Below are 27,406 nucleotides of genomic sequence, written 5' to 3'. Positions count from 1 at the left end.
CGCCCTCAGGCGACTCGAGAAAGGGTCTGAGGAGCCCCGAGAAGGACCTCGCGCATCCCCGCTGGACTCCGACCGTCTGCGTTCGGTGCGGGACGGCCCAGGCCGCCAGGACCCCCACGCACAGCTCAGTCTGCGGGCGCGACCCAGAGGCCAGCAGCAGAGGACGGGGCCGGGGTCAGGGGAGGACAGAGAGGGAGGGGAGGGCGCTCAGGGGAGGTCAAGACCACCGCTAGCCTTTCAGGGTCATGGCCTGGCCCCCCATCCCAGGGGAAGCGAGGGGGGCTCTGTGAGCAGAGGGGCCCGGGTAGAGAAGGTGCTGACAGCCAGGGGCGGGGCAGGAGCCCAGGTGGGGACTTGGGGGTGGCTGAAGGGACCCTTGGGCTGCAGGGATAGGGAGGGGAGCTAGGAGTGTGGCTTGGGCAGGTGCTGGGGGACCGTGGGCGCTCTTTATTCTGAAGAGGAATGTGCTGCCCGAGTCCCCAGGGACCTAGAAATCCATTTCAAGATTTTCAGGAGTTTCAGGTAGAGACAAAGGCCAGGCCCAGGTGAAAATGTGGCAGTGACAGAGTGTGGGGAGAGAACCAGGAGAGAGGAGGTCCCCGAGGCGGATGATGGGACAGAGAGGGGGCCAGGATTTTTAAAACGCATCTGAGATGCGTTTGGCAGCCTCAGTGTTGTTCTTCTTTCAAGGAGAAAGTGTGGGCAGAAGCCAGCTCTAAAGCCCAGGCTGCCCAGCCTGCACTGGCGGAGCTGAGGGAAGGAAGGCCGGGCCGGGCAGAGCCTTCCCTCCCTGTCGCAGGGGTGAGCATGGGAGATCTGGAAGGAGGCAGATGTGCCGGCAAAGTTGAGCCACCCGGACACTAGGGCCTCCAGGTGCGCCTTTGAGCCTGGAATCTTTGCCAGGTCATGGCTCCCTGCTACAGAGCACTGGACATGGGCCATGTGCTGGCACTTGGCAGTTGCATGACTGACACCGCAATGCCTCACAGGTGACAACTGCCTTCTGGAGGCCTGGCTGGCTGACACTTTGCATGGCTCCTGGAGAAGAGGGATTGAGTGGAGTCCACGGTTCAGCCCATGTCCTGGGTGTCGCCTCTGAGGCAGGGCCAGGCTGGGGCGAGGAGGGGCTAGAGACAGGCTCCTGCCAGTTCAGCCTCTAACCGCTGGTCTTCATGCCTAGGAACCCACTGGAGGTTTGTGAAACCACAGGTGGCTGAGTCCTGCCATAGGGGTCTCTCACTCAGCAGGTCTGGGTGGGGCCCGAGACTGTAACCCACGCAGGGTCCCAGGTGAGGCGGATGTGGCCTGGCGCTGTGTGGCTCTGGACCTAGTCCTCCGGCTCAGGCCAGAGCCCAGAGCCTGGGCTTGAGTCAGAGCTGTGACACAGGCAGGCCATTCACCATTACATCTTCCTAGCTCAGAATATGCAGGCAGCCAGGGTTGTTATCCACATTCCTCCTCCATGTTCTTCTTTCTGAGAACTTTCACCAGGTATGTCAGGAGCTGGACTCCACCAGGGAGGCTCAAGTGGAAAGCCCTCATCCTTGTCCTCCAGGATACAGGAAAACCTGTGGTTATAATTCCAGTGACAAGAGCGAGCATGTGAGGTGTGGCAAGTCTCACTGTTCAACTGGAGAAATCAGAGACAGCTTCCTGGAGGCGGTGATACCTGGACAGGCTTCTCCACAGGTGGGAAGCGAGTGAGAGGAGCCAAGTGGGATAGACCCATCACGTAGGGGAACAGCGTGTGCAGAACCCACAACCACCCCCACCCTAGGCCCAGAGCTCAGGAAGAGAGCCCGGCCTCTCAGGGGTGACTACATAGTTCCCTGCTAGATCCTAGGTCTTGCTCTTGGGCAGCTCTGCTGAGACCTCTACGCCTGTCCCAGGCTGCACCAAGGTTTTCTGGCTATTGACCCTTGACTCTGAGTTAGGAGTTGCTGTATTTTTACTAACGGATGGAGGGACACAGCCCCCAACCCCCAGGGAACTGGGCTGGCTCTCCCATGGCTCAGCCCACAGCCCCAGCCCCAGGGATATCCAGAGGATCAGAAAACTCCCTCCCTCCTTTAAAGCAGCTATTGGCAGAGTCCGTGGAGCTCTTGGGGGCTGGGAGACAGGCAGGGAGCCCACCTGGCAGGCAGGGGCCCATGGGGGAGGGTTGATCTTTGATCTTCCTCTGATGGCCTAACAGGAACTGTGAGCACCCAGCCACTCTCTGGGACGTCTCGGGGCAGGGAAAGGGCTGAAACTGATGCAGCCACGGCAGCATCCCCTCTGGTAGAAGTGGCCCTGAAACAGAGATGTGGTCGGGGGCAAGCTGAAAGCCATTTCTGAATGACGCCTCCTACTGACCTAGAGCCAGCACACACCACTCCAGGGACAGAGAGGAGAGAGCAGGAGACAGTCCAGGGCAGAGGCAGGCTCGGAGTCCATGGAGAGCCTCCCTGGGGCAACCCCTGCATCTGCAGGGTCCAAGCCCAGCACTGGCTCTGCAAGGATCCGGCCACTCATACTGTGCCCCTCCAGCATGGGGCATCTGTGGGTCTCCCTGAAGGTGGGCACCTGGGCGGCCTGGGGTCCGGGCATCCCTGCAGGCGTCAGTGATTCCCTCTGTCCCTTTCACCACTGGCCATGGCTGGGGCAAAGCAGCACCATGTGGTTTGGTTCTGGACAGCTGAGGCACCACGAGGCCCAGCATGTCTGCAGGGGCCTCTTCTAGCCCCCTCTCTGCGTGCTGAGGCTTTACCTGTTGATCAGAAAGAGGCAACAGAATCCAGAATGAGAATGCAACGTGTCACCTACCAGCCCCAGCCCCTGGCGTTAGAGTGTGGACTCGGAGCTTCTGTCCAGCAGAGGCCCCTGATGTTCAGCTGCACCGGGACAGCCGGGCAGGGTGTCACCTGCAAGGTCAGCTGCAAGGCTGGGGCTGGGGTTTGTAATCGCTGTCATCTCTTGGCCCGCAGGGTTCTCGCACATGCCGCTTTGGTCCTGATGCGCGGGGCCCAGGTCTCTCACGAGACCAGTGTTTCCCCCCATGAGGCCTGGAGAGGAGGCTTCTGGCCACTCCTGGGTACAACAGGAAGGGAGCAGCAGGCCTGAGCTTTGTATATACACCAACTGCCAAACATTTCACCGTGAATTTCCTGAGACTTCTCTCTTTGGAAAGCTTCTGTTTGTATGTATTAGGCAATGCGCATGCCACCATGTCAGCTACAGCAGGAGACAGGGTACAAGCCACATGGGAACTGATGGAGCCACGGCCACATCCAGTGTCTTCTGCAGCCGCTATGGAGTGCCGGGCAAACAGTAAGATCTTTATGATGTGAGAGAAGCCAGGTGTGGATCAGGGAAGTTGGTTTAATTGGTATGAAGAACAGGATCACTGTAAAATATTTTCTCATAGATAAAACTCTCTTTGTATAAAAGTCTCTAGAATGGCGACAGGAAACCCGTAATCATGATTTCAAGTGGGCACGGAACTAGGGTCTGGGGTCAGGGGAGGAAGGGAAACTGTTCACTGTAAACAGCTTTTAGGACGTTTCCATTGGGATCGAAGGGTGGCTGACTCTGTCACTTTGACGTGAGAATCACTTCTACCTCAGGCACTTGAAAGATGGCACTGGCAAGAGCATCATTGAATCTCTCCTTTTCCTCCTGAAGACAGGAGATAAAAATGCCCATGTGAAAGATGCCTTCCCGGCCAGGTGCAGTGGCTCATGCCTGTTATCCCAGCACTTTGGGAGACCGAGGCGGGTGGATCACGAGGTCAGGAGTTCAAGACCAGCCTGACCAATATGGTGAAACCCTGTCTCTACTAAAAATACAAAAATTAGCCGAGCGCGGTGGCAGGTGCCTGTAATCTCAGCTACTGAGATTCTCCTGAGGCACGAGAACCACTTGAACCTGGGCAGCAGAGGTTGCAGGGAGCCGAGATTGCGTCACTGCACTCAAGCCTGGGTGACAGAGTGAGACCGTCTTTAAAAAAAAAAAAAAAGAAAGAAAAGAAAAGAAAAGAAAAGAAAGATGCCTTTCCCATACCGGGCAAAGAAATATTCCTTTACAGGGAAGCACATCATAGCCGACAGAATTCTGTACAGACATTGAAGTAATTAAAGTAATTCCTGTTGTTCTTAAGCCTCCCCACATGGTTTACTTTTCCACAACTGCCTCTTTGTTCAACCTCCTGCAAAAACACATAGGTTTCGTCGCTTCTCTGGGTCTTTGCCTCCTTAGGAGGGTTCTGTGTCACATGAAGGCCACATTAAATTTGTATACATTTCTCCTGTTAATCCATCTGATTTCAACTTAGTTCCCAGGCCCAGCCAGGACCCTAAGAGGAGGAAGTGGATATTTCCCTCCCCTACAGTATCATACACATGTTGCTTTTTTAAAAAAGAAAATCTGGGGCCAGATGCAGTGGCTCACGCCTGTCATCTCAGCATTTTGGGAGGCTGAAGTGGGAGGACCGCTTGAGCCCAGGAGTTTAAGACCAGCCTGGGCAACATAGGGAGACTGTCTCTGCAAATAATAATAATAATAATAATAAGTAAATAAATAAATAAATTAGCCAGGTGTGGTGGCACATGCCTGTGTTCCCAGCTATTCAGGAGGCTGAGGTGGGAGGATCACTTGAGCCCAGGAGGTCACCGTTAGTGAGCTATGATCGCACCACTGTTCCAGCCTGGGCAATAGAGTGAGACCCTGTCTCTTAAAAATTTTTTTTAAAATTAATTAGTTACCTGATTAACACAGTTCTTTACTGGTGAGGGATTCTCTACTGTGGTCCTTCCGCAGCGCACCCCATACATGAATGGCTTCCTCTGAAGCTTCCACCTTTGTACAGGTGAGTCTTTGTCTCTGTCTTACCCTGCTTTGTGCTGCTATAACAGAATACCACAGACTAGGTAATTTATATAATGAACAGAAATGTATTGGCTCATGGTTCTGGAGACTGGGAAGTCCAAGACTGAAAGGCTGGCAACTGGCAAGGGCCTTCTTGCTGTGTCATCCCCTGGTGGAACAGCAAAGAGAGGGCAAGAGCGTGCCAAAAGGGGGACAGACTAGTCCTTTTATAAAAAATACTTTAATAACAAACCCAGTCCCATGATAACAACATTAACCCATTCCTGACGGTAGAGTCCTCGTGGCCTAATCACCTCTTAAAGGTGCTACATCTTAATACTGGTATGACGGCAATTAAATTTCAACATGAGTTTCAGAGGGGACCGGCATTCAAACCATAGCAGTCTCAAATACTGGGCTGGCCGTGGAAGAGGAGGCTGATCTTTAAATCACACAGATTTTTTCTTTTTTTTTTTTTTGAGACAGAGTTTTGCTCTTGTTGCCCAGGCTAGAGTGCAATGGTGCAATCTCAGGTCACCGTAATCTCCGCCTTCCGGGTTCAAGTGACTCTCCTGCCTCAGCCTCCGAGTAGCTGGGATTACAGGCATGTGCCACCACACCTGGCTAATTTTGCATTTTTAATACAGACAGGGTTTCTCCACATTGGTCAGGCTGGTCTCAGACTCCCGACCTCAGGTGATCCACCCGCCTCGGCCTCCCAAAGTGCTGGGATTACAGGCGTGAGCCACCATGCCTGGCCAGAATGTTCTTTAAAAACAGGGACAATCCCATGAAGTAAACTCACATTGGAATAGTTAACAGGTAAAGTGATCCAGGTGGCTAAAACAATAGACATTCGCTGGCATCCAAAGTACATAAAGATGAGTACTTTGAGATCGCGCCACTGCACTCCAGCCCGGGCGACAGAGCGAGACTGTCTCACAAAAAAAAAAAACAAAAAAAACAAAAGGATGAGCACTTTCACCTCAAGAGTTGCTGGGCCCAGATGCTGAAGGCACCCTGATGGAACTCTAAAGACACCAGCCTCTGGAGTTTTAATCTCTGGAGTTTTCACAGCCAACAGCATTCCTAGGTAGACTGGCTCTGAACACATCCAGTTGGAGGGTAAAAAGAACGACTTGTGAATGCTCCATAGGTCTTCGAATATGTTAGTAGACACGACTTCAAGCCAGTTGCACAGCCTTGAATATATCCAAGTCTATCACCTTGGGCTGCGAGTGGCTTGTGCGGTCATTTGTCCATCTCTCAGTTGGGCGAGAAACTTGAGGTCCTTTCTGAGAGGTGGCCCTGGCTCTGCCTGGGACCTGCTACTCTTCTTCAAAGTGCATTTTGTATGGGTGGGTTTTCACTGTGGGTCCTGGGCAGGCAAGTGCTGGTGCCCAGTGTTGGGGAGCAGGGTAGAGGTGTGGCCGCTACCTGGCTGGGCCCGGACTTGGCAGCCTTCCTTCATGGCCCCCAACCACAGCCAGTTCCATAGTTTGTTCCTGATGTGTCAGCTTTGTGTCCCCGTGAGAACAATGGGCTCCTTGAGGACAGGCATTGCATCTTCAGGTCTCTTCCCTAATGCACCCCACGGCGCCCAGCATAGACAGCAGGGGGTGCAAGCAGTCAGACGAGCAGGGCTCCCATTACCAGCACAGGACCCAGCCCGTTACCTGGATGCTATGTTTCCCATGTAAACTGAGCAATACCCAATTCTAAGGAACTGTTCTGAGGACTAAATTGAATAGTAAAAATACATTTAAATTTATTTTTTAATAACTTTAAATATAAATATTAAATTATTTTTATATTAATATATAATTAAAATATAATATATTAATATATAATTAAATTAAATTTATAAATAATTAAAAATAAAAATAAATTTAGTAAAAATAAACAAATTGTAAAGTAAAAAATAAATTGACATGAAGTGAAGGTCAATCAAAGTGGACTAGCTTGGCCAGGCGCAGTGTGGCTCATGCTCTCAATCCCAGCGCTTTGGGGGCCGAGGAGGGAGGATCGCTGAAGTCCAGGAGTTCAAGACCAGTCTGGACTACACAGCAAGATCCTGGCTCTAGCAAAACATTAATAAAAATTAGTCGGGCGTGGCCGTGCCCACCGGTGGTCCCACCTTCTCGAGAGGCTGAGGCGGGAGGATCCCTCGAGTCCTGGCGGTCGAGGCTGCAGTGAGTCGATTTCGCGCCATTGCGCTCCAGCCTGGGCGACAGCGGGAGACTCCTTCTCAAACACAGAATTTTAAAAAGGCCAGCTCGACTGCCGCGGGGGTCGCGTCCTCTCCATCCCCGACCTCGGACCCACCCCCCTGGGTACCCCACGATCTAGACAGAAACTCACTGTTCCTGGTGCTCCGCGCCATCCCCGTCCTCAGAGCGCTGCAACCCTACACCCCCGACCCTGCGCCCGCCCGAGCTGCTTCCGGGTACTTCCGGCGCCCGCGCGGATCCCGGCAGCCGCCGCTCCTGTTTTCGTCGGACGGCGAGAGCGCAGGACCAGCTTCCGGGAGGTGCTCCGCGCGTTCGCCGATCTCTGCGGGGAAGATGGGGAAAGTGAGGGGGCTGCGCGCCAGAGTGCACCAGGCTGCCGTGAGGCCCAAGGGGGAGGCCGCCCCCGGCCCCGCGCCCCCTGCTCCGGAGGCGGCCCCTCCGCCGGCCTCGGCCGCGGGGAAGGTGAGTAGGGGAGGCGCAGGCCAGGGGCTGCCGCGTGGGTCCGAGGGCGGGTGAGCTGCGGGGCTTCGCCTCCGGCAGGGATCCGCGACCCAGGCCCACCCTCGGGCCCTGCGGGCGTTTGCTGCGCGACAGACGCGACCTTCTTGCTTCGCGAAGCGTCGCGACCTCCGAGGCTCCGCTCTGCGCTGCAGTCCTGGGCACACGGCCTCGCGCCGCTCCCGGGGCGGGGAGAGAGCCGGGACCCTCCCGCTGCGGTCCAGGGTTGCCACGCCGACCCCAGAGGTTCCTGAATCGCACTGAGCTCCTAGCAAAGGAAAGGACGTTCCCAGGGTTAGAGAAGGACGGAGAGCAGACTCAAGAGAGACCCCGTTCCCTTTAGCAGTCAGCTGCCTGTTTCCCCATCCCACTCAGCCCTAGGCAAGCACGAATCTACCTTCTGTCTTTGTTCCAGACACTGCACGTGAAAGGAATTACTGCTTTCAGGATTTTTTTTCTTAACTTTTGCCTTAAATATTTTGACCGATGTGTCTTGGTGTAGATCTCTTTGTATTTATTTTGCGTGGAGTTTACTGAGCTTCTTGCATGTGTACGTTAATGTTTTTCATTACATTGACAAGTTTTCAACCATTATTTCCTTGAGAATTTTTTCTGCCCTTTTCTGTCACTCCTCTCAGATACTTCCATTATAAATACGTACGTCGTGCTTGATGGTGTCCCACAGTGCTCTAAGGCGCTGTTCATTCAGTTTTTCTCTTTTCTTCAGATGGCATAATCTCTCTCTTAATTCAAGTTTACATGTTCTTCCAACCCAGAGCTACTTTTGAACCCCTCCAGTGAAATTTTTCATTTTTTTTTGACCCCAGAATTTACTTTATTTCTCTCCTCCTGTTTCTCCTCCTTTTAAAAATAGTTTGTCTTTACTGATGTTTTCTTTTTGATGTGAGAATGTCATTATACCTTCTTTTAGTTCTTTAGACAATGGTCTCTTTTAGTGCTTGGAAATATTTATAATGGCTACTCTGAATTGTTTACATGTGGGCTCCTCAAAGCAGTTTCTGTTGCCTGGCTCATGCTTTCCTAGTTCTTTGAATGTATCACTTTTTGTGGAAAATTGGGCGTTTTGGATAGTCTTGTAGCAACCAGGGATTAGTATTTGCTTGATTACTTTGTTTATTGATCTAGCACTGAGCTATGTGACCTCTCTCCTTGTCCCCTTCCAGCTGTGTGTAGCCTCTGATGTGCCCCCTTGTTGTTGTTGTTGTTGTTGTTTTTCTCCTTCCTCTGTTTATCTTTTAGCCTGGCTACTTGGATCTGCTTAAGCTCCTTACTGGTCAGCAATTGTTCTTAACACCTCCTTGGCCAGTGGGTTTTTGCCCTTTACCACTGGATACCTCTGGCTTGGAGGGGCTGTCAGGTTCAGCGTGTTCGTATTTTTGACCTCCCTTCTGCCCTCAGAGAGGCACAGCCAAGGCCTGGTAGCTTACAGAGTCCCTCTGCTCACTCCTGGGAGGGCACATCGGTGAACACGCGCACAGCCTCCAGACTGCCAGGGATGTGACTTCCTGGGAGTTGTTCCTGGGTCAGGGGGGCTTACCGTCTACCCAGGAGCCTTGGGCACCCTGCCCTCTGCACCCGTCACCACCCAGAGCTCCTTCCTGGTCAACAACACCCTTAGGCGTGAGGGCCCTCACACGAGCTGCAGACAAAGTGAGTCCCGTCTGGCAGAGCTGTGGAGTTCTTTTTGCAGTCCACCTCTCCTGGGCAGGAGCTCCATGTCCGGACACCAGAGATGGGGCAGGAGCAGCTTCAGCTTCTCAGGTGACATCTCTCTCTACTAGCAGGAGAGGGGTGTGCCCCTAGTCGTCTTGGCTCACTGAAACCTGCGCCGTGCTGGTGGCTGAGGTGGGGCTGATCGGGAACCAGTGTTCTGATGTCCCTGCCTGGGGTGGAAATTAGAAAATAGAATTATCAGACAGAAACTAAAAAACAAGTGTGTCTGAAAATGTGGAAGACATAATTCAGGAATCATAGAAAGGAACAAAGAGCCGTTCAAAAGACTTGGCAAATTTGAAGATAAAAGCAACAGATAGAACTTGTATATATGGAAAACACAGTTATTGAACTTGCATATGGAATAGACAGGTAAAAAGGATTTGTAGTGTCTAATCAGACAATGACATTGTAATCTTTGAAAGACGTTCAAATGATGTAACAGCGTTTTTTATATTAAGCTCCAGAAATATGCATTAATGAAGTATAAAGTGCCACCATGGAGAATGTCCCGGGTACGGTGGGAAAAGCAGTCGTATGCCATATACCAGCGTACATTCATGATCTGGAAGGCTGCACGCTCCAACCCTTGTCCCCACCTGGGCCTTGTTTGCCTGTGAGGCCTCAGCCTACCTGTGCTGCCTCAGCCACCTGCCCACCCATTTGAAGGCTGCCCTGGTCTCCAGCACTGTTGCCCTTCGAGTCTGATATTTTCCCATGTACCGACTTTTCTGTCCCTGCCACGTGACCCCCCAAGACCAGGGGTTTTTCCCTCAGGTGCTGTGAGTGAGGGCGCCTGGGAGCTGCAGTCCAGCCTGGCACCTCTTGGTGCCCTAGCTGCCTTCTGCCTCACCTGCACCCTGTCTCCTCTGTAATGTGAGGGAGGCCACATTTTACCTCTACCTTCAGGGTTTTCAGGTTGGGCCTGAGATTTAGACTCACGTAAAACAGGTAAACAGGAGAAAAGCATACACATTCGTCGAAGTTTTATGTGACATGGGAGCCTTATAAGGAAATGAAGACAAGGAAGTGGGAGACCTTTGTGCTTCTGTGAGAGGGTGAGAGGTTGAATGGAAGTGGTTGTGGAAAACTAAACCACGCGGGGGAGGCAGGCTGCAGGACGGGAGGGGTTGTGTTCACCAGGTGTGTCTGTACAGAGTGCTTTTGGCTCCTCTCATCCGTCCCCGATGATAAGAATGTCGCTTTCCTTCTGGTGTAGGAGGGCATCTTCCACATGGGGATTTTATCTTCTTTCAGGATAAACAGGGAGGGAGTTAATGTGCCCTCTTGGTACCTGCTATATTTTTAAGTGCCTTTAGCTCAAAATAATTCTTTTGCCAAAGTGACATGTTTTGGGGTGGCATATTCTGACGCCCTTCAGAAACCTCTGTTGAGGTCGGTGCTGCCTTCCCTGCCAAGGTCAGTGAGGCTTGCACGTGAATGGGCCAGGCAGCACGGGGGTCAGGGACTGGGGGTTCTGTCTTCTCGCAGTGTGGTCGACAGCTGACTTGGAGGAGCTGAAATCTTCATGTAGGGATGAGTGTGGCTCAGAAACAGACCTGGCAGAGAGGCCGCTGAGATGACTGGTTCTGATGAGGTGTGGTCATTCTGAGCTGAAGGGGCTGGCAGGCTGGGAGCTGCCTATCCTTCATCTGCTCAGCTGCAGGTTTCTTCTGCGACACAGGAGGATGTTGTAGAAAGAGTAAGAAGAAACGGTTGGGCAAGAAATTTGGTTATTGAGATACTGGTCCTGACTCCTGAAGCCCATCTGGTGATTTCAGGCAGGGAGCAGGTGGGCCTGGGCGCTGCGGGTCTGCCCTGGAGCTCTGGGGCCGGAGGCTCCTGCTCTGGGAGGTGAGGACTGTTTCCCCCAGGTCCTCCCAGGCAGAGAAGCTGGGGAATCCGGGTTCTTGTCCTCCGTCTTCTCCTCACCTTTAACTTCCCTCTGAAACCACAGAGCAAGTCTCACACCGTTTTTTTCCTTCCTTTTTTGTTGGGGACATTAGGACTGGGCGTTCATCAACACCAACATCTTTGCCAGGACCAAGATAGACCCCAGTGCCTTGGTGCAGAAGCTGGAGCTGGACGTGAGGAGTGTCACTTCCGTCAGGAGAGGTGAGCAGTCTTGAGTGCGTGGGTTGCCATGCTGATGCCCAGCAGATCTGGGATCACTCACTCACACACCCGAGGTCTCAGCAGCTTTCCAGCTAACCTGTACCTGACAATGTCCTTGAGCAAGGGATGCCTCTGGCTGTTTGTTGGGGCGATTCCCCAGAGTAGATTGCAGCGGTGGTTTTGCCCCTGGGCTGCATCTTGTCCCCCCAGCTACGCAGGGACTGCCCTGCATCCTGGCGGCAGCGCTAAAGCCACAGGAACTTGGGCTTCTTTGGTGACCAACAGGGTTTGAACTCTTTTCTCCGTGTGTGCTGATTCTCATGGTCTGTCTCTATGTTTGGGGCAGTTTTGATCCCTTTTCTTAAATAAGTGCTTTATGTGTTGCAGAGGTTAGCTGTTTATCATTTTGTACAAATAACTCGTTAGGGTTTAGATCCTGAAGCCCAAGTGGGGTCCTGTCAGTTTCATCAGAGCCACGTGCAGCCCTTCCCTGTCTCCTGATTATACTCCTTGCAGCCCTGCAGCACACACGTCAGCCTGGCCAGGGAGAGGCCCGGGAATTCGCACTCACTCCAGTGTCTGGAGCTTAGCAGGGAATGCAGTCCCCTGCACCTCCTACTGAGCCTGAGGTGTTCTAGAGAGTTCCAGGCCTCCATGCTCAACGCCAGAAGTGTTGACTTTCAGGCTGGAGGATGGTGACACAGTGTCACTCCCAGGGATAAATCCAGGAAAGAGCTTCCTTCACTCATCTAAGGGAGTCCATGAGGGCCACAAGGAATACTTTTTACATCTTGACAGCCTCAGAGAGCCATGGGTTGGGGAGGGAGAGGGCCTGGCTGTGGGTGCAGAGCTCAACTTTTTACATCTTGACAGCCTCGGAGAGCCACGGGTTGGGGAGAGAGAGGGCCTGGCTGTGGGTGCAGAGCTGGGGACACCAGTGTGACAGTGAAGACTGCACTTGACTTCACAGTCTGCAGAGCTGGGAGTGCCAGGACAGGGCACGAGCCAGGTCTGGGGCCTGTAGGCAGCCCCTTGAGAGCGTGGCTCTGGGCCTCTGCTCCTCACCGCCTGGTAGCCTCTGGCTGCACACTTGATCACTCTGGGCCTGAGTTTTGCATCTGTCAAAGGTGGTAACAATATTTATCTCCTAAGTTCTGGCAGTTTTGAGGTTGAGATGAGTTAGTTGGTGTGAAACGTTTAAAACACTGCAGTGAAGGCCGTGGAGGTGTCCGCTCCGCATCTGTTGAATGAGGCTGGTCTGGTGGCAAGGCTGGGGATGAGTGGGTTTTGCAGCTGCCCAGAGGTGGCCAGCCTTAATTCCTTGGGCGCGTCGTATGATTGTGGTTGCTCTCTGACCCTTAGCTGCATTGTCCACAAAGCGGCGACAGACATAGCTCATGGGTGCTGAGGGCTTCACTGTGCCTCTGGAAAGATCCAGGTACGTTTAGCCAGTGCTGGTTTCCTGCGCCTTCTCTCGGAGGAGGACCTGGTGAGGTGACCAGGCCAGGTAACTCCAGAGAGCAGCCGTGCCTTCCAGCCAGAAGCCTCGATGTTGTGGGTGGTCCGCCCGAGCTGTGCGCTCCCTGATTGCCGACGAGGCCACTGAGGCTGTCCCCAAGGGGAGGGGAGTCATGGGTCTCACTGACCTGGCTCTGGCCTGAGCTTCTCAGAGAAAGCTTCTCTTTCACACAGCGGCCTCTTTCCTCTGCCTTTTCTTGGCCCTCTCCCTTCAACCCCTGTGACTCATCTGGTCCCCAAGGCCACCTGCTGCACTGACCCTCACGTCCCCTCTTCCCCTCCTAATTGAGGGAGGCGTCACGCTCACGACCCCTCTTGCCTGCCAGGGAGACCCCTCGTTAGCAGCATCTGGCCTCGCAGTGTTCTTGGGCTGAGGTCACGCCCAGCAGCCCTGTGGCCTCTCCTTTGAGCCACCCTGGATCTTCTGGTTTTGTTTGTTTGTTTGTTTGTTTGGAGACGCAGTTTTGCTCTGTCACCAGGCTGGAGTGCAGTGGCGTGATCTTGGCTCACTGCAACCTCCGCCTCCTGGGTTCAAGTGATTCCCCTGCCTCAGCCTCCCGAGTAGCTGGGACTACAGGCACATGCCACCACGCCCAGCTGATTTTTGTATTTTTAGTAGAGATGGGGTTGCACCACGTTGGCCGGGATGATCTCGATCTCTTGACCTCGTGATCTGCCCGCCTTGGCCTCTAGGTGCGGGGATTACAGGCATGAGCCACCACGCCTGGCCAGGTCTTTGTTTTCTGTAAGCTCAAACCTCATTAATTTAGAGTAACTGGTGGGAGAGGGTAGAAGCTTGAACTTTATGGTGTCAAAGATTGATTTCAAATTTCAGAACCACCTTATGCGAGTAGAGCATAGAAATGTTTTCTTGAAGTAATTGAACCATAAGTTGAAAAAATTTGAAGATTCTGTTGATTGCGAGTTCATTGGGTAATTAATTTTTTTCTTAATTCATATACCCTTATTTGTGCATAAAAACCTTAAAGCTTGTGCCGACCGGACTGTAGCGTGGCCCGTTCTGGTGCTCCCCAGCCCTGAGCTTGTGCCGACTGTAGCGTGGCCCATTCTGTGCTCCCCAGCCCTGAGCTCGTGCTGTGTGGACTGTAGCTTGGTCCATGCTGGCGCTTCCTGCTTGTGTGCAGTGTCTCCCATAGCTCTCCTGGAGGGGCACAAGGATGGGAATTATTTGAGCTGTGTGGCAGGATCAGGGTTTTGGGTGTTGGGGCCTTGGCCTGGGGATGCACTTAGTGGCTCTGGCCAGGAGCCGGTGGTTTCGTGCACTGCCCATAGCTGTGATTTCTGCTTCGGTGCCCCAGGGGGATTCAGGAGAAGGTGCTCCAAAATGGTCCCTTGGAGGTTGTCCTTGAGGTGCGTTCCAGGTGGCCATCCTGTGGAAGGGGGTGTTCTGAGCTCATCGCCGCGGATCCCCATCACAGCCTTCCTGGAGCGAGGCCTCTGGCCAGCCATCTTTGTCTGTGGCTCTCGGCCCAGGGTTCTGGTGCATGTTCTTTCCACCGCCTGCTGTGGGTTCTCTGCCCTGAAGAGTCCTGGGCTGGATGAAGGGGACCATTGGACCTCACAGAGGGCTCAGACGGAGGGACAAGCCTCCACTTCCTCTGGGATGTGAAGCGCCAGCTTGGCAGGGTGGCAGGGGTGCCTGGCCCCAGCCCCTTTTCTTCGGGCTTCTGAGGTATCCAGGTGCCTCACTGGGCTCCTTTGCATCTTGGCTGCTCCTCACCATGTTCCTCCCTCTGTCCAGGAACAGTTCTGTTTTTTTGGTGTGGTCTCCTCAGCTCCTCATTGGCTGGTGCCCTGGGTCCCTACCGCCCCCCCCACCCCACCCCGGGCTTGTGCTGGGCCCAGGGCAGGCCCATGTCATGCAGATACCGCATCCTGTGGCTTGGCCGCCTCCCCTCGGTGACCCGCCTGGCTATGGAGGTGGGGTGGCGGCCTGTGGGTGCCTGTCTGTCTGGATTAGTGCAACACCAACTTCCCAAGATGTGTCTCATCGTCCTTGCCCTGGCCTGAGTCGGAAGTAGCACTGCATGCTGCATCTCTGGCCAAGGAGCCGGGTGGCCCAGGGGAGGGGTCTAGGCTGTGGCCCATCACTTGGTGGACATCCATGTGCCCACCTGCGCCCCTCCTCTATGTTTTTTTGAAATTGGGATCCCAGCTTGCCCGGAAGCCATATCTGCCCCCAGTTCCCTTCCTATGCCCTGGGGCCTGCCTTACCTTTACAGGTGGGCCCTGCATCCTGGGAGGAACCCTCTGAGCTCTGCAGCCTCCTGCCATGAGAGGAGGAGGGCATGGGTGCAAGGCTGAGGCTGGCCCAGAGTCCCCTCCCGCCCCAGCTCTCTTAAGACCCTCTGCACCTCCCCAGCAGGACTCCGCTTTGCCTGTGGGCCGGGTTGTGCATGCAGGGGCTTTGTGGCAGCCCGTGGACCCCATATCGAGGCTACAGCTCCTCCGTGTCTGCTTTGGGGGTGGCGAGGGACCTGTGGCAGAGCTGGAGTGAGCACCCGTCTCCTGAGCCTCCCCCTACACAGTGCCACCTGCTGTGCGTGCTGTGCAGCCCGCTCTAGCTGGCGCAGTGAGCTTGTGCAACACCAGAGCCTGGCAACCGGCCGGGTGTCCAGTGGTTGCTGCATCCTCCAGCCTTGGGCATGGCGCCAATCCTTGGCATCAGGCAGTCCGGGGAGCTGGTTGTGCAGCCTTGGACACAGTGCCAATCCTTGGCATCAGGTGGTCCGGGGGAGCTGGTCATGCAGCATCATGTGGTCCAGGGAGCTTGTCGTGGAGCACGCTTAGAATTGGATTTCTAGTTCTGTGTTCCTTCATACCAGAAAATGAACCCACCTGTTTTCAGACGCACTCGGGACTCAAGCCCAGAGACACGGGCAGGGTGGGGCGAGGCCTAGTGTGGACTCAGAGCCAGGTGGGGCTGGGGGTCCCTGGAGCAGAGGGTGGAGGGAGGCCTGTCACCATTGCTGGAGAGGGAGCTCAAAGCACGGTGGACGGCTTGGGGGCGTGGGGGCCGTGAGAGGCGCCGGTGGGGTTACAGGATTTTGGAGGTGTTGCTTTTCTGGCCAGATACCTGTGGCCGGTGGCACCTTTGCTCGAGTTTTGCCCAGGGCCGCTGGGCTCGTTTCACCCACTTGGCCTGGCAGGCTGTGCTAAGCTCGTGCTACTGGCCTGGATCCCATGGCTCCAAGGGAGACTGGAGTCGGGCATGGAGTGGCAAAGGGTGTGTGTGAGCAAGCATAGGGTCCGGCCGTTGCAGGCCAGCGCCAAGCCACCCTCAGCCCCTGCCTTGGCTTCCTCCCAGAGCTTGTTGGTGCCCAAGGTCCAGAGGAGCCCGAGGTGGCAGGGCCTGGGTGTGTGCACACCCAGCCGGGCCGTGACAGCGCCTGGGCTCAGCCCCAACCCCATTTTGAGATTGGAGTGGGTGTTGGAAGCAGGGAGAGGCCAGGCAGTAGGAGCAGACATCTCTGAGCCTGCAAGAGTGAGAGTGCAGAGAGGCTGGGTCCCCAGCCCTGAGGTGGGCTGCTGCTTGCTCCCGCTCCTGCTGGCTCTGGAGCATGCAGCTCTGGCTCCCCTTGCACGGCCTGTGGCCCTGCCCGGGGCTGCTCCTGATCTGGGAGCGGATTGTGGGCCGTGGGCCGTGGGCCCTGGACCTAGCTGTCAGGAGTGTCAGGCCCGGCAGTCACCCCGATGTGGGGTGGACCCTAGGGACACAGCCCAGGCGGTCCTGCACGTAGGCTCTTCCAGAGGAATCCAGCACCCTTGGCCGGGTGGGCACACTGCTGTCCGGGTCCCCAAAGTGTGGCCCCAGCCCCACCTACTCCCGAGAATCCTCTGTGCAGCAGCAGCAGGCCAGAGCGCACCGCGGGGCCAGACCTGAAGCCGCAGAGGCCTGCTCTTAGATGCCGGGCACAGGACACCCACCACCACTGCTGCTCTGGCAGCCACTCCTGCCACCTCCGCCTGCGCCTCCCCGCTGTGTACACCTGCTCCTGTGGTCAGTGGAACATCTGCAGGCGTGTTGGACTGGGTGACGGCCTGCGCCTCCCCGCTGTGTACAGCTGCTCCTGTGGTCAGTGGAACATCTGTTGGACTGGGTGACGAGGCCACCAGGCTGTGGTGCAAGGACACCCGGAGCTCCTGCACCCGGCCCTCGGGCAGGGCTGGCTCTCCAGTCAGCACAGAGTGATGCCCAGGCGATCATACCAGCTTAGACCCCACTCCACCCCCAGGCACCTGTGGGGGAGGGAGCCACCTTGGCTTCCTGGGCGTCCCTCTGCACTGGTGATCTGCCCAGCAGAGGGCAGCAGAGCTGTGTCCTTGTCAGGTCAGCCCAGGTGTGGGTCGGTCCCGGGATAGAGATGCAGCCTCTCCCTCCTGCCTTGCACAGTGGAGACTTGGGAAGTCCCAGCTCCTCATCAGACAGTGCAGAGTGCCTTAGACTCTGGGGTTACGGGGTTGTCTTCAGGGATTTTTTTTTTTTTTTTTTTAAAGATAACTGGAAAATGGCAGGAAATGAGCCTTGCCCCACCCTGCCTGTGTCTCTGAGCTTGAGTCCCAGGTGCCTGTCTGACAACAGGATGGGCTCGTTTTCTGCTATTTTCCAGTATCTAAAAAAAAAAAAAAAAATTCCTTTTTTTTTTTTTTTGAGATGGAGTCTGGCTCTGTCGCCCAGGCTGGAGTGCAGTGGCCGGATCTCGGCTCACTGCAAGCTCCGCCTCCCGGGTTTGCGCCATTCTCCTGCCTCAGCCTCCGGAGTAGCTGGGACTACAGACGCCCGCCACCTCGTCCGGCTAGTTTTTTGTATTTTTAGTAGAGACGGGGTTTCACCGTGTTAGCCAGGATGGTCTCGATCTCCTGACCTCGTGATCCGCCCGTCTCGGCCTCCCAAAGTGCTGGGATTACAGGCTTGAGCCACCGCGCCCGGCCAAAAATTCCTTTTTTTAAGACCTTTTTCTACAATTGTGAAGTCAAGGGTATGACAGAAACCATGCAGAACATACTTGTTCCTTATATCTACTCCTAAGTTAAAATAAGAACAAACCGACGGGGAGGTTACGTTGGAGATGGCTCCGTCGAAGTGAGGCTTGGGGTCGGATGGCCTCGGCTCGGCCGCAGCTCCCTGTGTGTCGTCTGCCTTGGCTGCGCGGTGCGGTGGCTGGGAGTGGGGTGGGTGCGGTGGCTGGGAGTGGGGCGCCTTCTTTCCTGCGCTCCTGTGGAGGGTGTGGCCGTGCCGACCGGTATGTTGGGAGCCCAGTGACTTGTTTCTTAAGCCGGGCATCCTCGTGAGCCACGTGTTGTTGAGATGCTAGACCAGGGGTCGGAGGCGTGGCCCACGCCAGTCCAGCCGGGAGTGTGGCCCTGTTGGTGGCGCTTCTCAGGCCCACGGTCACGCAGTCACATGGTGCCATGCTGAGGCGTTTGACTTGGACCAGACATAGTGCTGTTTCCTCCCATCTTAGTGGGAGTCAGGAGCCAGCCAGGGCCTCGGGAGTTCCAGCCTCCTGCGCCTCCTTGCCGGTGTCCTCAGGGTTTCTGCGATCAGCTCCTTCACCTGCGGAAGGAAGGTGTTGGGGACTACTATAGAACTGCGATGGGTTTATCCTCGTAGAACTTGGGGCACAGAGACCGGCCCAGGCAAGTGTGGGTGGCACCTGCCTGAGGATCACAGGGACTCCAGCTGGTGCCTGTCCTGGAGCACGTGACGTCGACTGGGCACACGTGTCGTGGGCACGGTGCAGCCGGCTAAGCCTTCGTCGGATTAAAGTTGCCAGTTGGATTTAAAGGCCTTAAAAATGGTTTAAACACACAGCAGCAGCAGAACACACAGGAGAAGATGCCCCTGGGCTCGGCCAGTCTCTCCTGTGCCTGTGTCTCGTGGCCTGGCTCCTGTTCACTCAGCTTGAGATGAAACCGCGGCCGCTGCCATACTGGGCGCAGAGGAGCTCCCATTGCCTGGTGGCACTGAAGCTCACAGCCATCCACGGGGCCAGAACCTCATGGCATCACGCAGGGAGACAGGAGAGAGGCAGGGAGAGTGGGCATGGGTGGCCCTGGCTTGCCGCACAGCCCCGGAAGAAGCAAAGGGACAGGCTGTGGATGTGTCCCCTTGCCCGTCCTGTTCAAGTCCTGGCTCTACCATCTGGATCCAGGGGCTGAGTCCTCAACGCACAGGGTGAACAGCCATGTCCTTGCCCACCGTGCCCCACTCACCGTCATGCCTGTGGCTGAGATTTAAAGATTAGGGATCAACCTTTATCTAAAATTACTTTTGTAGAAAATAACATTTCATGGTTGAAAAAGTAGCGCATATGCACACATTGCAGAATAGGCAAATTCGCACCATTGGGAGATAAAAGCCAGGCCCTGCCCCTAGAGCCGCCCGAGTGCGCCGTGTGGGCACCATCTCTGGACCACACGTGTTCTTGCCCAGGCCTGCTGCCCGTGCTGATCACTAACTGGGGCAGGGCGTCTCAGGAAAGGCCCTTGCCTTAGCTAGCAGCATCTTCAGGAGCCCTTGCTGCTCTGTGTCCGAGCAGGGTTCGCCGGCCGTGTGTGGCCATTGTGGGCCGGGCCCGTCTGGATCTCACTGACTCACCGAGGTTCCTGGGCTGCCGTCTTGGGCTTGCGCTGCTCGCCACCCAGGAAGCTGGGCCACTGCCTTTTTCTGTTTGCTAGACAGCAATCGGCAGCTTCCCTGGCCACTCAGGGAGTGACTCCTTTCATCAGAGCTGTCTGCTGTCAGGGCTAATGTTTAAGTTGTGTCTGGAACTTTCACATCAGAGTGTGTGACCTGATCACCTTGGGCCTGGCTGGGGGTTCCCAGAAGCCGCCTTCCATCACTAGAAGGTTGGCCCCAGGGCCCTCCTTCTCCCCTGCAGGTCTGGCCCCAGCTGCTTCAGGACCACCCTCCCAAGGGGGATGCTGTGCCCAGCAGAGGTCTTTTGTCTGGGTGGACAGTTGGGGTTATGTGGCCCCGCGGGACCCTCCCTCGTTTGGGGTGCTGCTATGTGGGTGTCTGTGTCATGTGCTCCGGGCGCCCTCCTGCTAGGAGACGACGGGGTGGTGTCTGAGCATGTGGGTTGCTATTTCTAGACCTGGCACTTGGAGCTTGGTGGCTGGAGCTATTTAAGGCTCTCGACATGTTCTGTTGGTGGGGCCTGGCGGCAGCATCCTGCTGAGGCGTCCTGCGCATCACTGTCCTCCTCGACAGCTGGGGTGGGAGGCAGCTGAGTGTTTTCAAATGGAAGCTTAGGAGTGAGCAGAGAAGGGCTGGGGCCCTGGATGCCACTGTAATCTGGGCATGGCACTCATTCTGACTTGCAGGCACTGTCCTGAGGCTAGGAGGTCCCCAGGGCCCTGCCTCTGGCAGCCTCCCCCTTGGTACCCCACCTGGTGTGTTTTCCAAACCCCGCCTGGGAAGGCCCAAGCCGAGCCCGTGCAGCAGGCTCTCCTGGTTCACTTCTCAGACCCTCCTCCTAATGGGAGGTGGCAGTGAATGCCCTCCTGGCTGCAGGGCTATCCCTTCCCCTTTGGGCGTGTGGCCGGCCTGTCACGGTCAGGGGCCCTGTGCAGCTGTGGGTAGGACCCGTGGGCAGCCGAGACCTGGGCACTGTGGTTTCTGATGTGCTTGTCTGAGGAATAGGCAGATCGTGGAGGCTCTCTTGTGAGATTCCCTAGGTGGGGCCCCCAAACCAGCTGAACCCACCAAGTGCTACGAGTGGCTGTACCTCCTGGGGCAGGACGCCTCTAGGTGAGCAGGACAGCCACTCCTTCGGGCACCATCCCCGGCGGTGGAGCCCTGTGTCCTCGGGAGCCTGTCCTGTGTTGACTTAGGACTGAAGCAGTCCTCTGGGGCTCCCTCCTTTCCAGGTGGGACGGGTAGTTTGGGCAGATGCCGAGGACACAGGCCAGGTGTGGCTGCAGGAGGCCAAGAGAGCCCTCTGGCCCCGCAGCCCAGGTTCCTCAATGCAGTCGCGTGACCTTGGCACTCTGCGTTTCAGTGTCCCTGGGTAGCGCCACCCCTCAGGGAACTCTTGGCCGTGACTGCTCTTCCCTGCGGCGCTGTTGGTACTTTCCTCGCTGCAAACCTCGGCCGCACCCCAAGGCCTTGCTGAAGCCCTCAGTCCCAGTAGCTGTGGATCTTTGGCATTTTCTGCATCACGACCATGCCATGTATGGGGACGGTGGTAGTTCTGTCTCTGGCTTCTCCGTTCTTAGGCCTTTGACATGTTTCTCTTGCCTGGTTACCCTGGCTGGGAGCTCACAAGACAGCAAGAAGCCACACTGCTCCCGGAGTGCACGCCGCGTCCTTCGTTGGCTGCGCTGCCCGTGGGGGTTTCTGGAGGGTCCTCGTGGGGTGAGCTGACATTGGGGGTAGGTATGGAGTGTGCCGGGAGCCTGCTGCCGTGTCTGTGGAGAGAACCCTGTGGGGTTTGGAGCCCACGTTTCTTATTTGTATCAGCTCCGTGACACTTGCAAAACCAGATCCCATAGACTCTGCATCTTATGGTCGGTGGGTTGCTGAGAGGATCAGAGGGGCCGAGCGTTCTGTGGGCACCGTGCACAGGCTGTCTCCGGTGCTCCTGAGGACCCTTCTCTCAGAGGCCCTGTCTCCCAGGCCACCTTCTCTCGGGGGGAGTGTGGAGCCCCTGGCTGGGGTGGATGGTGTTGGCTGGAGGGTGGGGGCTGCCCGACACGGTACTTGGGGAACTCTGGCCATCGACAGATTTGTCTGTGGTTTTGAATGCCCACCCTCAGGTCCTGGGAGAAGGGAGTTGAGGTGAGCCATTTGCCTTTCCTCAGAACAGCAGAAGGGGGCACAGGGACCAGCGGTGGAAGCATACTCCGGCCCTGCAGCCTGGGTTCCTCAGTGCAGCAGCATGACCTTGGTGCTGTGCGTTTCAGTGTCCATGGGTAGCGCCACCCCCTAGGCGCTCTTGGCTGTGACTGCTCCTCCCTGCTGTGCTGCCGGTACTTTCCTCGCTGCAAACCTCGGCCGGGGGTGTCTGCGGATGCGGACCCTGGATGGCAGTGCCTGGTTTGTTCCAGTTTTGTTCCAGGACGCTGTCTTTGACCGGGACAGTTTGTCACCAATATTTAAAAAGGTCTTTGAGTTTTTCTTTAAAGTGGATACCTGATGACAAACGTGTAGTATAAAGAAGGAAGAGGCCGGGGACGGTGGCTCACACCTGTAATCCTAGCACTTTGGGAGGCAGAGACAGGTGACAGGTGGATCACTTGAGGTCAGGGGTTTGAGACCGGCCTGGCCAACATCATGAAAAACCCCGTCTCTAGTAAAAATACAAAAATTATCTTGGTGCGGTGGTGCGTGCCTGTAATTCCAGCTGCTCCGGAGGCTGAGGCAGGAGAATGGCTTGAACCTGGGAGGCGGAGATTGCAAGATTGTGCCACTGCGCTCCATCCTGGGCGACATAGTGAGATTTCGTCTCAAAAAAAGGAAGAAAGCTGGAAAACAGAGAGGCAGGGGAACCCGGCCCTCCCACTGCCCCACTCCCGGTCCCCTGTGCTCCTGCTGCTTCTCCCTGCTGCCGCGGTGCTGGGTGCATGCACCCCCTTGGATGCTCGCCCACCAGTGCTCCCAGGGAAAGCTGTGCTTTCTCCAGCATATTCCGGCAGCACCGCCTCTTCGTGAAGTTGTGCAAAGTGGCAAATGATAGATATTGTGAAAAACTCAATGCACACTACCATTGAGTGACAGCCTCCCCGCTGCAGACGTCTTGGTCTATCTGCTCCTCTCCTTTTTTTTTTTTTTCTTTTCAGAGGCGGGGGTCAGTGTCTTGCTCTGTGGTGCAATCTGGGCTCACTACAGCTTTGACCTCCTGGGCTCAGGCAGTCCTCCCCACCACTTCGGCCTCCGGAGCAGCTGGGACCACAGGCACACGCTGCTGCTCCCAGCCCCCTATGTTTTTACAAGTGGGTGTGTGTCTGCCCCTGCTGCTTCCCTGGACTGTGTTCTGGGGCAGCCTCACGTCACGGCTGCTGAGGTTTTGTTGTCCGGTGCACCCAGCTCTGTAGGGAGTGTGGGCCGTTTTGTGAATGTGAGTAAAGACATTTGTATATCAGACCGCAGCGGTGGAGTTGCTGATCCAGCTTGATGAACATCTGACACTTGACAGGGGTTGCCAGGCTGCCTACTGCAGACACCGCTGGGAGCAGAACCCAAGTCGGCCTCCACCTGCAGCCGGTACCTGTGGAGGATACGGACGAGGTGTCTGCGATGCGGACCCAGCCAGCGGTGCCTGCCTCGTGGAATGTGCGGCTCTTCGTCAGCAAGGCTGCATTCAGCCTTCATTGCTGTGAGCTGTCTGTATGTGCCTTTTCCTGTTTTTCTTTTCGGCTGTTTATTGGTTTGAGAAAGCTGTGTAGGAAGGAAGCAATCTCTTTTGTTAACTGCAGACATCTGCCCCTGGTTGGTAGTTCTTTTGAATTTGTTCATGTTATTTTTTCCTCTGCGGAGGTTTAAAGTTTCTCTGTAGCAAATTCTGTGTTTTCGGTGTGTTTTGTGGCCCCTTTGTGTTCTCTGCAGTGCTTTTGTAGTGCCTTTTTAATGTATTTAGTCCATCAGGACTTTATTTTTGTGTATAGAGTGAGACGGATGATTCCCACTTCATTTTTCCCCAAACGGCCTGTCCCGCAGTGCATTTCAGCTTGCATTCACCCAGAAGGCGTGGTGAGGAGAACCTCAGCACCGTGAGATGCTGCTGGCACGTGCTGCTTCATCTCGTGACCTGGGTGGTGGTGGCAGCATCTGAGCGGCTCTGTAGGCCACAGCATCTCCCGGCACCCGAGCCCGAGATGAAGCAGCACGTGCCAGCAGCATTGCGTCTTGTGTTCTGTGCCTGAGCCTCATGCAGATCTTTGTAGGGTGAGAACCATGGCTTGTTGATGTCGTGCACGGAAAAGCCAGTCTCATGCTGATTTTCCTTAGGGTCCGTCAGAACACGTGCCCCGTGAACCGCGTCACCCTACAGCCCAACTCTGGTGAGCGTGGTTCTGTGTCTGCTGACCTGGTGAGGGCTGGGAACCAGGTGAGCTGCCTGCAGCACAGGCTTGCTGTGTGGCTGCCACATGTGGCGTCCTCCCCTGTGCCTGGTTTACTGCGTCTGTTCCCGGGACCCCTTTTTCAGATGAGAGAGCGCAGGCAGCACCATGGCAGCTGAGAAGCCGTGGTTCTGGCGGGGCAGCTGCCTTGCCCGGAGTCCCCAGAATTGCACTTCCAGAGCACGTGTCCTGGCTCCTGCATGGCAGCACCTCACCTTCCCTTTTCTTGTCATGGTTTTTAGGCAGCCTGTGCCTGAGTGTGTGCCCATCCCTCTCTCTGTGCGGAGCCATTCAGCTCATGCTGCAGGTTTCTGCTGGGCTGGTCGGCGCTCGGAGACCAAAGCCACCCCCAGGGCTCCGTGGCGAGTCAGCTCAGGGCTGGTTTCTAGTCACTCCCCGAGGGCAGGGCCGAGGCAGGATCTTCCAGAGTCAAGGGTTAGAGAGGCTGTTCCTCGAATGGCCCTCGAGTCCTCCGAGGAGTGCCTCCCACTGGACTGGAGGGGCTGTCCCGCACGGGCCGTCCCCACACGCTGCATGTGAGCCGGGCGCCTCTTTGCAGGTCGGCTCCGTGGCAGCTACATCCTGGGCTCCTGAAGACTCAGGCGAGGGCACAGCTTCTCATCCTCCTCGTCTTCATCTCCACCATCCATCTGCCCTGTGCCTTGCAGTCCAGCTCAGGTACAGGCGCTGTGGCAGCCAGGAGCACCCTGGGTACCACTGGGTGGCCCCAGGACCCAGATCGCAGGAGCCACCCCGTGCCCTGAGGCCTTGTCTTTCACCCTTTGGGCTTGTTCACTGCCAGTAGCAATGGGTGGCCCCAGAGGGTTCCGCTGAGTGTGAGGGGGAGTGGATGGCACCTGCAGCATATTTCCCCACAGGGAGGCCTGGGCTCTGTCTTGGGGAGATCCCGTCTCGGCTTTGGGGGGAATGAGGGTTTGAGCACCTCCTCTAGCCTTGCCTCAGCCACTGGCTGGGGTTCTTTGAGGTTCAGTTTAATGGGGACTTGTCCATCTTCCCTGACGCGTTTGAGTCAGGGACTGAGCAGGCCAGAAGGAGTGGCAGTGTCTGAGCCGCCCGTGCAGCAGGCGGCCTAGTGTGTGAAGCAGACAGGGCACAGGGCGCGGAGGAAGAAGCCTCTCTGCCCAGAGCGGGAAGCCGAGGTCACGGCCCTTCCAAGGGTGCACGGTTCTGCAGCCTCAGCTCGGCTGGCCGGTCCATTCTGTGAAGTCGCGTTTTACCGTCAGCTCTGCCTTGGTATTCCTGGTGCCCGCTCGGACTGCCAGGCCCCATGTGAGAAGCTCAGGCTGGGATGACGTGCCTCAGGGGTGGCCCCTGCTGCTGTCATTTTGTCACTAATCAGACGTGTTTGGTGACCTTCCCCTCCGCATAGCCACTGGGGCTGTAGTGCTGGCGCTGCCGGGATCTGGGTTTGGGGGCGAGGCCCAGGACAGTGGCGGCTCCAGACACCCTTGCTTGAGGCCCAGCATCTGCACTCCCAGCCCGGCCCTCCTCCGAGCTGGCATTTCTGCTGTACCCACAGGACACTCCTGTGCTTCTGCAGACCTGTGGGAGCTGTGGTGTGCTGGCCTTGTCGTGGGTAAATTTAGAAACCGGAGCAGCTCGAGCTGACTTCACACTGTCCCCTTCACAGGTGGGGGTGCACCCACCTGCCCTGTCCTTGTGGCCCTGGGCCCACGGAGGAGAGAGAAGCGGGACTCACAGGGCGAGCCCCCTCCGTAGCTCGTGAACACCCATCAGCCCGTCCAGAGGCTGGAAGGGGAGGAGGCATGAACCTGTGCCAGGGCACTTCAGCAAGGGCGCCTTGGGCCCAGAAAGCAGGGGGAGCTGGGGGTCCTGGGGCCGCCGCCAGCAGTTCCAGGCAGCCTCTGCTCCGGCTGCAGCATTCCAGGCCCTCTCCTCCTGCAGGAGTAGCATGTTTGGTTCCTGTTTTCCTGGTGCCATGGCAATGGGGCTGGGGAGCTCCCTGGGGCCAGAGCCGGGAAGGGTCACTGTGCTGCGTTCCCGACCCGGCCTGCGCCCGGGCCTCGTTTTCTTCATTCCGACACAACACAGGTCACTGTCCGGGTCAGTTTCCACTGGTCTTAGATTCATTTTTCTTTTGAAACAATTTCAGAACTACAGAAAAGCTGCAGAATCAGCCCCTCCCCTTTGTGGTCGGGAGCGAGAGGTCGGGGATGCAGTGGAGGAGAGTAGGTCAGCCCAGGCACACCGGGAAGCTGCGGGAGGGATCAGATCCTGCAGGAAGGAGCCCTGGGCCTTGGAGGTTTCACACCAACTCCCAAAGTGAAGTCTGAAATGCTGAGCGCGGTGACTGCCTTTCTCCAGGCAGGGCTTGCTTCTGCTTTGTTCTTCCTTCGACATGGTGGATTTGTTGGACAAGCCAGGAAGGTCTGCATGCATTAGAAGAGAAATTGGGAGATGTGTTCTGGGCAGAATGCGGTGGAGGCTGAACCGTCTTGGAAATCAGTTCTGGCCGAGGAAGCGGGGATGCCCTTGAGTCCCCTCTATTTTAGAGCAGACTAGAGTCAGAGACACAGCGGCCAGAGCCCTCTCCAGCTGTCCCCACCTGCATGGCCCTGCAGGCTCGTCCCGCCCCTGCCCCGTTCCCCGAGCAAATGAGGCTCCTTTCCCCGCCTGCCGGGCAGGTGCCTGAGCTCCGTGTGGACCAAGCACAGGGGCACCTGTGGAGTTCATTTTTGGGGGCTCCCTGAGAGGGCCGCTTTGTGGGGTCCAGGGATGGAGCCTCTGGTCCACTGAGCACGTCATTGGGCCTGGCAGGGGGCAGGGAGCAGGTACATCGCTGGGCCTCACGTGACCGTGCAGGATCTTGGGGATGTCCCCGTAGGGGCCTCTGCCCTGTTCGTGGCCCCCTTCATGAGCCGTTGGGTGTTCCTGCATGGCTTTGCTGTGGCCTGCCCTGACCGTCATTCGGGGCATGGGTGGGGAGGAGGCCTCCGTGTTGGGACACCTGCTTTCCGGGGCAGGTCAGGAGTAAGTGGCCAGGCCATCGCTGCGGGGGGCCACTGCTGAGAGAGCCTGCCAAGGCCGGGTTGAGGCTGCAGGTGCCCATGGTGCTGCCCAGAGCTCTGGAGCCTGAGAGGCTGGCACAGGCCAGACCAGTTGCAGTGACTGCGGTGGCTCCACCATCAAAACCTTCCCCAGCCCATTCTCAGGTCATGGGGGTGCCACCTGGACACGTGTTCTCACTCCCATGTTCTCTTTCCTCAGGTGCAGAGGCCAAGACCGTTTTGCCCAAGAAGGAGAAAATGAAGCTAAGGCGTGAGCAATGGTTGCAGAGTAAGTCCATGCCTGCATCTCAAGGCAGCTGCCGGCCCAGGTCCCATCCCGTGGGCCCT

General features: G+C 56.4%; 1 protein-coding gene and 1 pseudogene across 2 annotated transcripts in view; one reads left to right on the top strand and one right to left on the bottom strand.

Moving 5' to 3' along the window:
- Positions 1-2,011: 2,011 nt before the first annotated feature.
- LOC105555579 lies at positions 2,012-4,811 on the bottom strand (annotated as a pseudogene).
- Positions 4,812-7,354: 2,543 nt separating this feature from the next.
- The window catches only part of FAM207A (family with sequence similarity 207, member A), a 36,131-nt gene continuing 16,079 nt past the window's right edge, over positions 7,355-27,406 (top strand). The window contains exons 1-3 of one of the 2 annotated variants that reach the window (XM_012002473.1): positions 7,355-7,538; positions 11,315-11,423; positions 27,279-27,347. In XM_012002473.1, the coding sequence (XP_011857863.1) occupies positions 7,410-7,538; positions 11,315-11,423; positions 27,279-27,347 (307 nt within the window). In that variant the 5' untranslated portion in view covers positions 7,355-7,409. Of the gene's footprint in view, positions 7,539-11,314; positions 11,424-27,276; positions 27,348-27,406 lie in introns of those variants that run through there. The other variant, XR_001008485.1, reaches the window with a different exon arrangement.

Source organism: Mandrillus leucophaeus, unplaced genomic scaffold (genome assembly GCF_000951045.1).
Source record: "Mandrillus leucophaeus isolate KB7577 unplaced genomic scaffold, Mleu.le_1.0 Scaffold69, whole genome shotgun sequence".
Lineage (NCBI taxonomy): Eukaryota > Metazoa > Chordata > Mammalia > Primates > Cercopithecidae > Mandrillus > Mandrillus leucophaeus.
This window is presented reverse-complemented; position numbering and strand designations above follow the sequence as displayed.